This window comes from Dipodomys ordii, unplaced genomic scaffold (assembly GCF_000151885.1).
Source record: "Dipodomys ordii isolate 6190 unplaced genomic scaffold, Dord_2.0 Scaffold36, whole genome shotgun sequence".
Classification (NCBI taxonomy): Eukaryota; Metazoa; Chordata; class Mammalia; order Rodentia; family Heteromyidae; genus Dipodomys; species Dipodomys ordii.
The window spans coordinates 440,101-452,563 of NW_012267252.1; the positions used below are offsets into that span (position 1 = coordinate 440,101).

The window sequence follows — 12,463 nt, forward strand, 5'->3', positions numbered from 1 at the left end:
GTGAAGGGTAAACAAAAGGAGGAGGCAGCAATGCTGGGTAAGAAACGTACGCATTATCCTGCCCATGTAATTGTAACCCCTCTGTACAGTATCTTCACAAATAAAAAAAAAAAAGAATCTCAGACTTTCCTACCCAGGCTGGCTTTGAACCAAGATCCTCTGATCTCAGCTTCCTGAGTAGCTAGGATTATAGGCGGATGCCTGGCTAAATATCTCTTATAGATTACTTTTGTTTGTTTTTGTTAATTTTTGTCAGTCCTGGTGCTTGAACTCTGAGCCTGGACACCTCTCTCAGCTCTTCAGCTCAAGGTAAGCACTCTACCACTAGGACCACAGCACCACTTCCAGTTTTCTGGTGCTTAATTGGAGATAAGAGTCTCATGAATGTTCCTGCCCAGGCTGGCTTTGAACTGTAATCCTCAGATCTCAGCCTCTTGAGTAGCTAGGATTACAGGTGTAAGCCACCAGTGCCTGGCTAGATCACATTTTTATAATCATGATTTTCACACAATTAAATTACTCCTCTATATCAAATCACTACAATTGAAACTATTATTTTAAAGATAAAGCTTTTTTTTTTCCTTTGCTGGTCATGGGGCTTGAATTCTGGGCTTGGGTGCTGTCCCTTAGCTCTTCAGCTTGTCAAAGCTAGTGCTCTACCACTTGAGCCACAGCACCACTTCTGGCTTTTTCTGTTTATGTAGTGCTGAGGAATCAAACCCAGGGCCTTATGCATGCAAGATAAGCACTCTACCACTGAGCCACCTTCCCAGCCCCAAGATAAAGCTTATATACATGTGCTCTTAGATTTATACTCTTGTAGCTATATACTACTACAAACTAAAACAATTATATCTTTGGCTCAAGTGTGTAAGTCATCACTGAGGTATCTGAATATTTTTCATAAAAGAATGCTAAGTAAGCCAGGTGACAGTGGCTCATGCCTGTAATCCTAGCTACTCAGGAGGCTGAGATCTGAGGATCGCGGTTCATAGCCAGCCCGGGCAGGAAAGTCCGTGAGACTCTTTATCTCCAATAAATCACCAGAAAACCAGAAGTGGTTCTGTAGTTCAAGTGGTAGAGCACTCGCCTTGAGCTGAAGAGCTGAGGGACAGTACCCAAGACAAGCATTCAAGCCCCATGACCCCCCCCCCACAAAAAAATGCTAAGTACATGTACTGCACACATTTTCCCTAGTCTTTTGTTTTCGATTTTCTTAAATGTGTTCCTGCATGTCCTTTATTATTTCTGTTGAGGTATAATTAATAAATTATAGTCAATCCATGAATCAATTTTATGATATTGAAAACTGAACACAGAGCCTTGCTCATGTTAGGTTTGTGCTCTGCCACTGAGCTACATCCCAGCCCTAAATATACATATCTTACAAGTTCAAATAAGTATAGATGTGTGTGATTTCTTTCATTCAAGATACATATTTTTGAGATTCATCTATGTTTTTCCATATAAGACTTTCTAGTACAAGTCTTGTTGGGGGCCATACATTTTAATCTTTCCTGGATATATACCTAAGAACAAAATTGTTGGGTCACAGTGAAGATGAAGTGGTTGTACTACTGCCCATTCCTACTACAGTATTCAGACTGTCAGAATATGTTTGATGTTATCAATTCTGGTGGACATACAGTAGTACCTATGGTCGGGTAATGAAGCATCTGTTCAAATCTTTTGCTTATTATTAGCGTTTGCTTTTTGTCCTTACATTGAGTGTTATCAGATAATGTACTAAGAAATACTATTTCACATACAAGTCTGCGTTTTTGTCTTCATAATGACATATTTTGTTGAGCATTTATTTTTATTTAGGCTTTTAACAATAATTTTTGTTATTTGACTATGAAATTTTTGCTTACTTCAAATTTATAGATATCATTCTATGTTTTTCTCCCAGGGCTAAACACATCACACCAGTGGGTCATGATGTGCTATCTGAACTTTTAGAGAATTCATTTCAGACTAGATTTCAAGGCTAATTGTATTGTTTTATTTCATAAATGTCTCTAATTTACTCTAGTTTAAAGTGGGTTATATTTTATACAGGCTAATTAACATATATTGGAAGAAAACTGCTGTCAGTTTATTGATTCTTAGTTGCATAGACTTCACTGAGACTCTGCTGAGAGTTAATAACTTATTAGAAAAATACTAAATATTCCTAAAATAGCTGCAAGTGATTTATTGACATTGTGAAGTCAGGCCAGGAACTTCTATCACAATCTCATTATTAAGCAAGGAGAATACTAGGGAAGATAAGTAACATTAAACAAAAGAATTTAGTAATAACTCAACATTAGATTTTGAAATAATTGTTATGACAGAAAGAGCTGAGAAGTGACTAGATTGTTTCACTTTTCTGTTGATGTCTGGGAGAATCCTAGGGACAACAGTGGCAGCACCAATGGACTCGATCACCATGACTGTCAGCAAAATTCCTGTCCCTGAAGTCTTTCAAACATCAATCAGCCACTATTTGCCTTTATCTCTTAATAAGTTAGTTGAATAGAAAAGTACTTTGTCCCCTTCAGAGTTCTTTTTCTTTTCTTTCTTTTTTTTTTTTTGTCGTTTGTGGGGCCTGAACTCTGGGCCTCAAAGCTAGTGCTCTACCATTTGAGCTACAGCACCATTTCTGGCTTTTTTCTGCTTATGTGGTGCTAAGGAATCAAACCCAGAGCCTCATGCATGCAAGGCAGGCACTCTAGCACTGAGCCACCTTCACAACCCATTCTTTTTCTTAATAACACAAATAAAAAGAAATTCTACTTTTATTAAGTTGTTTTGTAAATAATTTTCTTATCTTTTTAAAAAAAGAACTTTTTGTTATTTTTTTCTATTTTTTGTTTTTAGTTTTCTCTTTTTTTAAATTAGTGTATTCATTTTACAAAGGAGTTTCATTTTGATATTTCCATACATTATTTACAAACGACTCAATATTCAACTGTGGGAGGTCTGGTAAGCACAGCTGTGTGCTTTAAGGATTTAAAGGATACTGAATTTCCTTATATAGTAACAGAAAAGTGGATGCCATACAAGAGTGTAATAATATCTGTGTTGTCAGATTTTTCAAGTGAAGTCAGGAATCTGGCCATCTAGGTAAAATTTCCTGATTTTTATATGTTGACATATGTTAAAATAACAACAAAAGCCATTTCATAGGTGAGATCAAACAAGTATATATGCTACAGACTGCTGTTTGCAACTCAGTCTCCATGCCATCACTTATATATTAAGCTGATGGAAACAGCCCAGGTAAGACCTCTGTCAACTAAAGCTTCAAAGAGTGGCTAGTTAGGCAGGGAAAAATTTTTCAGAAAAAAAAAAGCACTTCGAGTATTAAACCCCTGCCCCCACTTCATTCTAAAAGCACTATAACATGTACCTTAGCTTTCCTTTCTATTCTAAGAAAAAAATTCATATGAAGTGCCAACAGATAAGCATGTATGGATTTTGAAGTGATTCAAGTTAAGGAAATAGCTGTGAGAGTAGTAGCTCAGTGGTTTAGTGCTTGCCTAGCATGTACAAGGCCTTGACTTCTACCCCTTCCACCATAAAAAAAAAAGCAGAGAAATCTTTATTCTTGAATAAAATGCTTGCATGCGATTAACTACTGATATAAGACTATTATTACATAAGTCTTTACACTTTTATAGGAATGTAACATCTTTCAGCTTCTCAGGTTAGGCCTTAAAGTTAAAAATTTTACCATCAAATTACTTTCACAAATTCCTTAAATCTGCCTAAGTAAAGGACATGGCTTTGTATAAGCCACAATACTTTTAATAACTTCAAGACAATATACCTTATCATTGGAAAATATATTTCTTTAGTTATGCATGATCAAATCACAGTTGAATCTTTCAACTGACACCCATGTAATCCAGGTAGACTGAATGATCATAAAGTGCAGTGTTGTAGAAAGGGCAAACTAACTTGAAAAGCTACCTCTGACCCCTGCTAACTACTAGAAAAAGATACTGGTTAAACTAGCTAGATAAGAAAGAGGCACCAGGTAACTTCAATGCCTGAGTATCAGAGGTTTTGGAAAATAAAAAACACTATTGTGGCACAGGAACTCATAAATCAAGAATAAAAGTATAGTTTAGAAAATTTGATAATGTCAGTGCTGTAACACAATTAAAAGTCTTAAAGAAATAGTATTTGTTAGGAAAAGAATGGATGTTCTGTGCAATACAGTTTCTGGTAATCTGTTAATCCTATTTATAATCCTAGAGAACTAAGCTGCCCAACCCTGCTATGAGGGAAAATTGTATTTTGCATTCAATGTAGGTTTCTTAACTAGGAATTAAGTGTAATGCAACTAGATAGGAATTTCAATCTTTTAATTTTCAATGTATGCTAATAAACTTCATACTAGAAATATACCAATCACTTTACCAAGACTGGTGAAAACATGAACTGAAGTGAAAACACCATGCTTTTAACTTGTGAAGCTGGAGATTAAGTTCAAAAATCAAGGCAGATACTAAAGCTGTTCTAAGATACATTATAAAAAATAGATATGGGGCTGGGAAGGTGGCTCAGTGGTAGAGTGCTTGCCTTGCATTTATGAAGCCCTTGGTTCGATTCCTCAGCACCACATAAGCAGAAAAAGCTGGAAATGGGGCTGAGGCTCAAGTGGTAGAGTGCGCTATTCTACAGCTGAAGAGCTGAGCAACAGAGCCCAGGCCCAGAGTTCCAGCCCCACCACTGACAAAAAAATAAAAAATAAATAAAAAATAGATAAACATCTATTATAGAGTAAAAGCATTCATTTAATGGAGTACATAAAAAGCAAGAAGTGGTTACTACAAACTAGTCACCCTGGTAACTTTAATCATAAACCACAAGCTCAGAGCTCTAATAATTGTGATTGTCACAGTGAACACAGATTTATGGGAAAAGCTCTCTTAGACACAGGCTATATTCATCAGGACAAAATGTTAGTTTTAGTGAATGTGTGGGGAGAAAAGACTCATTCATTTTTAAACATTAGTAACATTATCTGGCTCTTAGAGGTTAAAAAGGAATCCTGCCATCAAATGGCTAATAAGCCAATCTAGACTTCAGTTAGTGGTCCTTTCTGAGCTATGACTTACCTGTATAAATTTGTACTGGTATAAAAATCGGGCTCCTGATACGTGAGCTTGTGGGTTGGATTGAAGGCCTATATACGCCCACAACACCTGGATCTCCAGAGAAACTGGGATGAAACAGCAGGAAGTACAGTTTGTAGCCTGCAGAAGGTAAAGAAGCATTTGCTTGAATAGCCTACTTAAAATCAAACGGATAAATTTAATTGGAATTGAATGACCTCCACCACAAAAACTATGATGAAGGAAACAGAAGACACATATAAAAATGTGAAGACCTTCTGCGTGCACAGATTGGAAGAATCACTGTTTTTTAAAATATCATACTACCCAAAGTGACTTACTGATTTAGTCAATATTGTCAAAACACCAATGAGATTCTTAATAGAAAGAACAAAATCCTAAAATTTTATGACATAAAAGACCTCGAATTGAGCCTGGGAATATGGCTTAGTGGTAGAGTGCTTTCCTAGCATGTATAAAGCCCTGGGTTCAATTCCTCAGTACTACATACACAGAAAAAGCCAGAAGTGGTTCTGTGGCTCAAGTGGTAGAGTACTAGCCTTGAGCAAAAGCAGCTCAGGGACAGTGCCCAGCCCCAGGACTGGCCAAAAAAGCATCCCGAATTGCCCAAGGAGTCCTGAACAGAAAGGACACAGCTTAACACCTGGCACAAGGACATAGTACAGGTTTACCATGTTACTGGCATAAAATTGATGGACACATAGATCATGTTACTGATACAAAGATCAATGAACACAACCTCTTCAAAAAAATGGTGCTGGGAATGCAGAATATTCATATACAGAATAACGAATCTTGAGCTCTATTTCAAACCATTTACAAAAATCAACTCCAAATGGACCAAAGACCTAAATGTCAGACCCAAACTATGAAACTACTAGAAGAAAACAGGTAAGTTAGTATAAAAACATTTTTTTAAGTGTCCCTCCTTACTGAAACACTGCAGTTCTTGCTGAGGATCCTGGTCCACTCTCCTTTCTGGGCTGGGTGAGCGTTACCAAAGATGGCCACATGTTCTGGTCTCAGTCTTCCATGAAGAGTCTGACAAATCTCCTGCTGCAACTTGTTGCAGTCCACCTCCTTGAGCCTGTAATTAAACACCTGGAGGTTGGAATGCGATGCTAATACAATATGTATTCGTGTAAATCTTACTAAATTTTAAGGGTCACTAGAAACCTCTTAGCATCAATATGGTATCTTTTTTTGAGCAGATAAGAATATATTTCTAGGGCTGGAAAGTTGGCTCAGTGGTAGAGCGCTTGCTTTGCATGCCTGAGGCCCTGGGTTCAATTCTTCAGCACCACATAAGCAAAAAAGAAAAAAAACCTGGAAGTGGCACTGTGACTCAAGTGGTAGAGCACTAGCTTTGAGCTAAAGAGCTGAGGGACAGCGCCCAGGCCCCACAACCGGACACACACACACACACACACACACATACACACACACACACACACACTTCTATTTTTGTCTCCTATTTCTTTTCCTTCCTAAAATTGTTTTTATTGTTACTATAAAGGTGCTATACAAAGGCAATATGGTATTATTTAGATTTAAAGACTATTCTTAATGAGTATTTTCTGAACTATCATTTAAAATATTAAAAAGTAGCTGGGCACCAGTGGCTCATGCCTGTAATCCTAGCTACTCAGGAGGCTGAGATCTAAGGATCGTGATTCAAAGCCAGTCAGGGCAGGAAAGTTCGTGAGACTCTTATCTCCAATTAACCACCAGAAAACCAGAAGTGGTTTTCTGAGCTGTGGCTCAAGCGGTAGAGCACTAGCCTTGAGCAGCTGAAGAGCTCAGGGACAGTGCCCAGGCTCAGAGTTCAAGCCCCACGACCACCAAAAAAATAAAAAATAAAATATTAAGAAGTGACTATATATCAAAGACAGGCACTAGTGGCTCACACCTGTAATTCCAGCTACTTGAGGAGCTGAGAACAGAAAGATTGACTTTCTAGGCCAGACTAGACAGAATAGTCCATGAGTCTCTTATTATTTGTGTGTGTGTGTGTGTGTGTGTGTGTGTATGCGCACGCCAGTCCTAAGGACTGAGTACTGCCCCTGAGCTTCTTTTACTCAAGGCTAGTGCTCTTACCACTGAGCTACAGCACTACTTCCAGCTTTTTCTGAGTAGTTTATTGGAAATAAGAGTTTCACAAACTTTCCTGCCCAGGTTAGCTTTGAACTGTGATTTTCAGATCTCAGCCTCTGGAGTAGCTAGGATTATAGGTATAAGCTTCCAGCACCTTGCCAAAAGACTTTTGTTGTTGTTGGTCATGGGGCTTTAATTCTGGGCCTGGGCCCTGTCCCTCAGCTCTCAGCTCAAGGGTAATGCTCTACCACTTTAGCCATAAAGCCACTTCTGGCTTTATCTGTTTATGTGGTGCTGAAGTATCGAACCCAGCACTCATGCAATGCACTTAACTACTGAGCCACTTCCCAGCCCTGGAAACTATCTTAATGGAAGAAGATAGGCATGGGTAGAGGCCTGTCATCCCATTTATAATGGGATGTTGAAAATAAGGGGATTATGGTTCAGGTGCATAAGTGGACAGGAAGTAAGGCCTTACATAAAAAATAACCAGCACAAAGCCAGCACAGGTGGCTCACGCCTGTAATCCTAGCTACTCAGGAGGCTGAGATCTGAGGATCACCGTTCAAAGCCAGCCTGGGCAGGAAAGACTGTGAGACTCCTATCTCCAATAAACCACCAGAAAACCGGAAGTGGCGCTGAGCTCAAGTGGTAGAGCGCTTGCCTTGAGCTGAAGAGCTGAGGGACAGCACTCAGGCCCAGAGTTCAAGCCCCACGACCGACAAAAAAAAAAAAAAAAAACCCAGCACAAAAAAGGGGCTGCATTGTGTGACTCAGCAATATACTACCTGCCTAGTAAATATGAAGCCCGAGGTTCAAACCCCAGTACCACCAAAAATAAAAAGTTCCTCCTAAGAAACCAGTGGCTCACACTATTCAGGAGGCTGAGACATGAGAATCATGGTTCAAAGCCAGTCTGGGCAGGGAAACCCATGTTATTTTTATTTATTTTTTTGGGGGGGTCCGGTCGTGAGGCTTGAACTCTGGCCTGGGCAATGTCCCTCAGCTCTTCAGCTCAAGGCTAGTACTCTACCACTTGAGCCACAGCGCCACTTCTGGCTTTTTTTCTTTTTGCTTGTATGGTGCTGAGGAATCGAATTCAGGGTCTCATGCATGCAAGGCAAGCGCTCTACCACTGAGCCACCTTCCCAGCCCCCATGGGTCTCTTATTGTCAATTAACTGCCATAAAAACCAAAAGTGGAGCTGTGGAACACTAGCCTTAAGCACTAACCTCCATAAAAGTGGAGCACCAGTCTTAAGCAAAAAAAGCTCCAAGACAGAACCTAGGCCCTGAGTTAAAGCCCTAAGAAGAGCAAAACAAACAAATAAATAAAAGGTTTCTACATCAACATTCTTCCTATAAGGAGATCAATTGTTAGGGAGGTTACAGAAGCAAAAAACTACCTGAACTTGCATCCAGATATTGCATTCACTCCAAATTGTACTTCATGTCTCTTAACAGAGCAGATTCCATCACCCTGGCTCTGCAAGAGGGTCATCTGAGGTGGAAGAGTGACAGTCAAGGAGACCACGATAGAAAAAAGAAAGTAGGCTTGGAAAATCTATACTGTCACTGTTCCCTTAACATTGTATCTTACACTACTATCCTGTTGTACAAATCATAAATTTATGCATTTTCCACTGGCAATTAAAAAAACAGAATGAGAGAAAAAATTAAACATACATCATATGAGTTTAAAAAAGCAGAAAGTTTGCTCCTCATCTTTAGCCACTCTAGTTGTTTGTTTGGGGCTTGAACTCTGGGCCTGAACACTGTCTCTGAACTTCTTTTGCTCGAGGCTAGAACTCTATCACTTGAGCACAGTGCTATTTCTGGCTTTTTCTGATTACTTTATTGGAGATGAGTCTATATTAGACTTTCTTACCCAGGCTGGCTTCAAACCACAGTTCTCAGATCTCAGCCTCGTAAGTAGCTAGGATTATAGAGTTGAGCCACTGGTGCCCTCCTAGTCATTCTAAAGTTTAAAGTTTTTAATTTTTAGGGCTGGAGGAATTGCTTAAGTGGTAGAAGTGCCTATCAATCGCAAGGCCTTAGATTCAAACCCCAGTATTCAGGTGGAATGTTGAAAGCCTTCAGTGGTATCAACACTTGGAAACATGATGGATTAGCAGAATTTGGAGAATTAGAAAATCTAAACTTAGCAGCATTTCCCCTTTAGCTACAAGAGCACCCAGATCTGCAAAGGATACGGAGTGACCGATGTCACCAGTTAGAACCAAGAGTGGCTTCCCAACAATATATCCAGGATTCCCACTTCTTGGACCAGGAGAAACAGCCCTGTTCCACTGAAAAGCCTGCAGAAAGAGTGAAGAACAGTTGGTTATTGTGAAAAGCATATTTTCCTATCTTGCCTGGCTTCTTATCTTTCCTTATAACATGATCTGTACTGAACAATCTAGTTTCCTTCCATGTATATCATGTTACAATTTATACTCCAATGTTTTAACATTGGAGTTCTTCATTACAAAAAACAAAAACAAAACAAAACAACACCTAAGTGCTAGTGGCTCACGTGGGTAATCCTAGCTACTCAGGAGGCTGAGATCTGAGGATTGCAGTTCAAAGCAGCCTGGGCAGAAAAGTCTGTGAGACTCTTATCTCCAATTAACCATCCCCAAAAATGGAAGTGGCACTGTAGCTCAAAAGTAGAGCGCTAGCCTTGAGCAGAAGAGCTCAGGGACAGCGTCCCAGCCCAGACAAAAAAACAAAAACAAAAACAAAAAACAATAAAACTTGATTGGAATTCTATCAAGGATTACAACCAAGAACCACTTAACCTAATTTCTCAAAAATTGCTCTGAGCCAGGTACCTGTAGCTCGTGCTTGTAATCCTAGGTACCTAGGAGGCTGAGATCTGAAGGATCTTGTTTCATAATCAGCTTGGGTAGAAAAGACCATGAAAACTCCATCTTCAAAATAACTAACAGCATGCTGGGCACTGGTGGCTCACACCTGTAATCCTAGCTACTCAGGAGGCTGAGATCTGAGGATCGCAGTTCAAAGCCAGCCTGGGCAGGAGAGACCGTGAGACTCCTATCTCCAATAAAACCACCAGAAAACCGGAAGTGGCACTGTAGCTCAAGTGGTAGAGCGCTCGCCTTGAGCTGAAGAGCTGAGGGACAGCACCCAGGCCCAGAGTTCAAGCCCCACAACCGACAAAAAAAAAAAAAAATAACTAACAGCAACAACAAAAGCAGAGCTAGCAACATTGCTCAAGTGGTAGAGTGCAAGCTTAAACAAGCAACATTAAGGCCATGATTCAAACCCTAGTACTGCAAAAGTTGCTATCAATTTAGTGCCATGTTTAAACTGGCTAAAATGAGACAACTATAATATTCCAGAGACAAAATGCAAAAGATAGAGAACTTACACAGAGTTGAACTCTGATGGGTTCAAAAAGGAAAACAAGTAGAAGAAAGCCAAAATGTGGTGATTAACACCAGAAACAAGATTCAGTGGGAAATGAGGAATGGCCAAAAATAAGAGGAAAAGCTAGTTAAATTCTTAACTGAGTTAAAGATTAAGTAAAAAGTAATCCTAGGTACTCAGAAGTCTGAGATCTGAGGATCATTCAGTTTGAAGCCAGCTTTGGCAGAAAAGTCCATGAAATTTATCTCCAATTAACTGCCAAAAAAGCCAGGAGCAGTACAAAAAAAAAAAAAAGTTGAATATCTATTACATGTAGTTAAAGAATATTCAATGTTGAAATTTTAGTCAAGAGTTAACTAGGCATTCATAGTTTTATTTTACATGCATTCTAGAAGCAGAGAGCTATTTCTAACCCTCTCAATCTGCTACAAGAAAAGGGCTCTAACCCTAAAGTGAATGATGAAGTCTTGCTGTAAGGAAACACCTGGTTCAACAGTCAAGTTGGTTTGTCCAAAACTGACAGAGACTTTCTGGATTCCAAAGGTCCCATTGGTCTCTATCTCATAGATGACCTGAAATGCAAAAGAAGAATCAATTAAGAAAAGAGCTATTGGACTAATTGTGTTTAAAGAAAAGTATTTTATAACTGTGTTATTATAACTACATGTATAAACTAAACAACATTTAAAACAAAAACAGCATGAAAAGATAGGGATAGCTTTACATTAATTACATTTACACAAGAAAAAAGAGGATAGGGTTTTTCTCGGAAGTGTTTATGGGAGAGTTGTGTTCAGAAAAAGTTTTGACTGGGGGAAGAAGACAGTAAGTACTAGAAGCAGAGGTGAGCTTCTGAAATGTAAACCACTCATCTTTAGATGGAAACTGGGCTACTTGACTCGAGGTGTCTGAAGCGAAAGATAGCTGCTAGCCGCTAGTAAATTTCTAGCAGTCTTTAAAATGATGATTTACTACTTCTGCACTGACTATTACAGATTTTTCCTATCAAAAGAAGAAATTATGATCAGTCAATAGGAATCAGTAACAGAGTGTGGGAAAAGGAAGGAGTCAGAATGTTCTGAACTTGAAATGTTCTGAACTGGAGGATGGTGGCAGTGGACATGTTAGAAACATAGTAAGGAGGAAGATATTGGGTTCAACTCGACATATGAAATCTCAGATAATACACAAAACTTCAGCTGGGGTTACACTAGCACATCTCTTACAATACTAACCAACATACATGAGTGTAGAATCTGAGGCCTGCAGCCCTACCTGGGAAACGATATTCTGACAAGTGTTTCCAGCCAACAGAGGAGGACTTGCCTGTGAGGTAAGTGTTATTGGAACGTGGAACTATCAAGGGAAAAAAAAAAAAGATCAACTAAAATTGAAAGTTGCATTTTCTCTTCTAGCTATGTATCATGCTAAAATGAGTATCTGTTTTCCCCTTTTCTTTCTCCTTCCATTGCTAGACTACAATTTAAATTCAAAACTTATTCTACATCAGCACATCTCAAAATATATTTCTCAGGACATTAATTCTATGAGATGATATAAAACAGGCACCCATAAACAAGTATAAGCAAACCTGTAATCAACTTTTAAGGGCCTTTATTTCATTAGAAGACTCTAAGAACCCCAAATGCTGTATTTAATTTTGTTTAACTCAAGTGTTTTCTAGATTTACTATAATACTTCATTAATCTTAAATTCATATGAAACTATTGGACTGCTCTTTGGTTTTTTTTTTTTGGTCGGTCGTGGGGCTTGAACTCTGGGCCTGGGCGCTGTCCCTCAGCTCTTCAGCTCAAGGCAAGCGCTCTACCACTTGAGCTACAGCGC

General features: G+C 39.0%; 1 protein-coding gene across 1 annotated transcript in view; it reads right to left on the reverse strand.

Annotated features, from left to right (window-relative positions):
• Positions 1–12,463, reverse strand: part of Tctn3 (tectonic family member 3) — a 23,564-nt gene that overhangs the window by 4,743 nt on the left and 6,358 nt on the right. The window contains exons 8-13 of the mRNA XM_013017642.1: positions 11,894–11,974; positions 11,065–11,190; positions 9,439–9,543; positions 8,632–8,726; positions 6,066–6,219; positions 5,115–5,252 (exon numbers count right to left, since the gene is read on the reverse strand). Coding sequence (XP_012873096.1) covers positions 5,115–5,252; positions 6,066–6,219; positions 8,632–8,726; positions 9,439–9,543; positions 11,065–11,190; positions 11,894–11,974 — 699 coding nt within the window. The remainder of the gene's footprint in view (positions 1–5,114; positions 5,253–6,065; positions 6,220–8,631; positions 8,727–9,438; positions 9,544–11,064; positions 11,191–11,893; positions 11,975–12,463) is intronic.